The following is a 2,966-nucleotide window of genomic DNA, read 5'->3' as shown; positions in this document are numbered from 1 at the left end:
AAACGGGAGTCGGCTGTCGGCCATATTGGCGGTGTTGTCTCACAGTGCGAGTTGCTTCTTGTTGCTACCCGTGAGTAATGGTGAATTATTGTAGGATAATCGGTTGTACTAACCGATCTGATAGGGAAAGAGATAGGAAATTTCACCGACTGCCTGCTATTATAACTAATCAGGGAGAGTCTTGTCGAAAATTGTCAGAAGAGAGGAGACGCGGGTGGCTTGCACAGCTAAATCAAGATTTCACCGCCAAAAACGTGGACAACATTCGGGTCTGTTCAGACCATTTCATCTCCGGTAATACGCTTTACTATCCTATGTAGTAATTCTGTAATGCGAAACAAGCAGTGTTTTTGCCTCTGCATGTTGTTTGCTACAAATTGGAGTGTAACAATTTGTTGGGGTTATATATATATCCAGTGTTGTACGTGATATCAGGAGCCTGGTGATATATATACGCTGTGGCTGTATGCCCGGCAGCCGGGCACGGTCTTCGATTTCCTAAAGTTGTGGAAAGTGTTCAAAAAGATAGGTGAGATGTCCATGTAGATAAATAAGTGTTAAAAAGCCCGATCATTTTGCGTTTTGTGAGCGATTTTTCGTGGGACCTTCGGGGACCAGGTGCAGCTCTGCGAAACCTAGCATAAAATGTTATATAGCCCTGCAGCAGTTACTGTACGCTGGGTAGTACGCGGGGTGAGTAGTACAGTACTGATACTACTATACTACTATGATTATGAACTAAATAGTTCAGATGGTCCGTTCCCTAGCAAGGACCGTTTCTTGGAGCTGATCTGATGATCTACGCTGTGGCTATATGCCCGGCAGCCGGGCACGGTCTTCGATTTCCTAAATGCCCGGCAGTTCCTAACCCTAACCCTAACCCTTGTTTACTTGAGATAACGCTGAAAATTAAAAACTGCCGGCCTTTAGGAAATCAAAGACCATGCCCGGCAGCCGTCAGCTATATGCCGGATAGCCACTGAATAATCTACGTAACATTACCGGACGTGTGAAAACGCTACAACAGCACGTACCCCTCCTTTTCATGATACATTTGTGTGTTTACGCATTTGAAAATGAAAAATTACAATTTACAGGGTTCACATTTTATATTACTATATTTATAATTATATTAGCCACTATTTAGTATTTATATCTCAAGCACAGCAGTGCGAGAAGTCCAAGCACCTTAGCTGTAATTACGTTAATAATTGGGTCTTTATGGGGGAATCTTTCAACTATTCAGCAAACACATTTCACTGATTTCAGTTTGTGTTACTATTACGTACCACATTAGCTCTACCGGTGTATATCCCCTTCGCTCCCCACTACAGGTAGCGGGAGTGAAGGGACTATACACCGCATAGTTTTCTGACGTGTTTTAATTAATGATTTTTTTGTAATTTTGTTAGGAAATAAATCTGCATTGTACCCACCTGAACACCCAGACTGGGTTCCCTGTGTGAACGTCGTCCGCAAATCAAACAAATCACCGCAATTGATCAGTCAGCGATACCAGAGGAGATGCGACAGAAAGAGGAAAAATGAAGCACGTAATTTGCTAATTTGGAATCAGCGCGCTTATTTGCACCGCGGCGTGATATTTGCACCGCGGCGATTAGCGAGATATTCGCCTGTGTGAACAACGACACAATTAGCTCACTATTATCTCCGCTATTAGCGGGCTGAGCAGCGCGGGTTTTCTTGTGTGTGAACGCGCCTATTGATATTATGATTACATATGATTAAACAATCAATAAGGTTAATAAGTACAGTCTCTGTTCGTGTGCACAGCAGTCAGTGAGTCACTGCATCTGTCACTGCCGTCCTAACGAATTTATTATTTGCAAACGTATATAACATGCAACACGCGATAAATCTAGTACCTATCATGATCTGTGGGAAACTTATACCTATATTAAAAACGCTATATCTGGGGTTTTCTTCCTTGTATTGAAACAATTTCCCGCACTGCAATAACCGCCAGCTGATACGAAGTGTCCAGTCTGTGTATCCGTTAGTCTGTGATATGGAGAAACATGATGCGTTTTTTAACATTTTTTTATGGAGCGCATTGCTTACGGTAACGTAACATACATACATGTCTGCATGGTCAGGTTGCCTGTTGTTTGTTTTTATGACGTTCATGCATTTACCCACGATTCCAAATTTCTTTAATCAGATTGTACAGATTGGCGGGTTACCAGAGGGAATTTCTGACCTGTATGAGGTCACAGGCTCACGACCAGAGTGCTACTACACCTGGGATAACGCCAGGAACGACAACTTATATTTTCCGCAACGAGTCAAGTCACGTTTTCGGTTCGATCGGTGAGTATATAGCACACCTGCATTCTTATGCAGAGTTTTGTCCCAGATGGTCTACTTTGTATCTATGGTTCATTAATTTGTCTGTGGGGAAAAGAAAAGAGCCACTAACTAAATGCATTTAGTCAGGGGCGGATTAAGGCTCACTGGTGCCCTAAGCACTGACCAATCTTGGTGCCCCCTCCTTTCCACACTGACCCAGTCCATTTTAGTTGTTGACCTGTCTGACCAAATATACAATGCAGGTTGCAGCAGTACAAAAATTTATGTAGGATTTCAAGGAGGGTGGTGATAAACAGGCGGGGGGTATGGGGTCCTCCCCCAGAAATTTTTTAAAATGTAGATCGGAGGAGATGGTATTTGAGGCAATTTTGAGCGTACATGCATGCACAACTTCATTCTGACTACGAGTCAATCTATTTTTTTTTTTTACATGTTTCAGTTGTGAGAAAGACCTCTCTGTTGTGCAGTTGGTGACCATTAATGTTAAAAATATTCTTAAGGCAATTTCAACATTTGGAAAAGCACTCTCTAGTTTGTCTTCTGTAATTGTGTTGTAAAGTTCCATGTGAGTGAAAGATGTTTTCTTAGTTGTTTTAAACTTATGAAGAACATATGAATGGAACTGCTGAAGCTCT

At 42.1% G+C, this 2,966-nt stretch overlaps 1 protein-coding gene across 1 annotated transcript in view; it reads left to right on the top strand.

Moving 5' to 3' along the window:
* Positions 1 to 2,966, top strand: part of LOC106808224 (tyrosyl-DNA phosphodiesterase 2-like) — a 55,556-nt gene that overhangs the window by 40,976 nt on the left and 11,614 nt on the right. The window contains exon 6 of the mRNA XM_014810848.1: positions 2,183 to 2,331. Within this exon, the coding sequence (XP_014666334.1) occupies positions 2,183 to 2,331 (149 nt within the window). The remainder of the gene's footprint in view (positions 1 to 2,182; positions 2,332 to 2,966) is intronic.

Source organism: Priapulus caudatus, unplaced genomic scaffold, assembly GCF_000485595.1.
Source record: "Priapulus caudatus unplaced genomic scaffold, Priapulus_caudatus-5.0.1 Scaffold261, whole genome shotgun sequence".
In the NCBI taxonomy this organism is placed as follows: Eukaryota; Metazoa; Priapulida; class Priapulimorpha; order Priapulimorphida; family Priapulidae; genus Priapulus; species Priapulus caudatus.
This window is presented reverse-complemented; position numbering and strand designations above follow the sequence as displayed.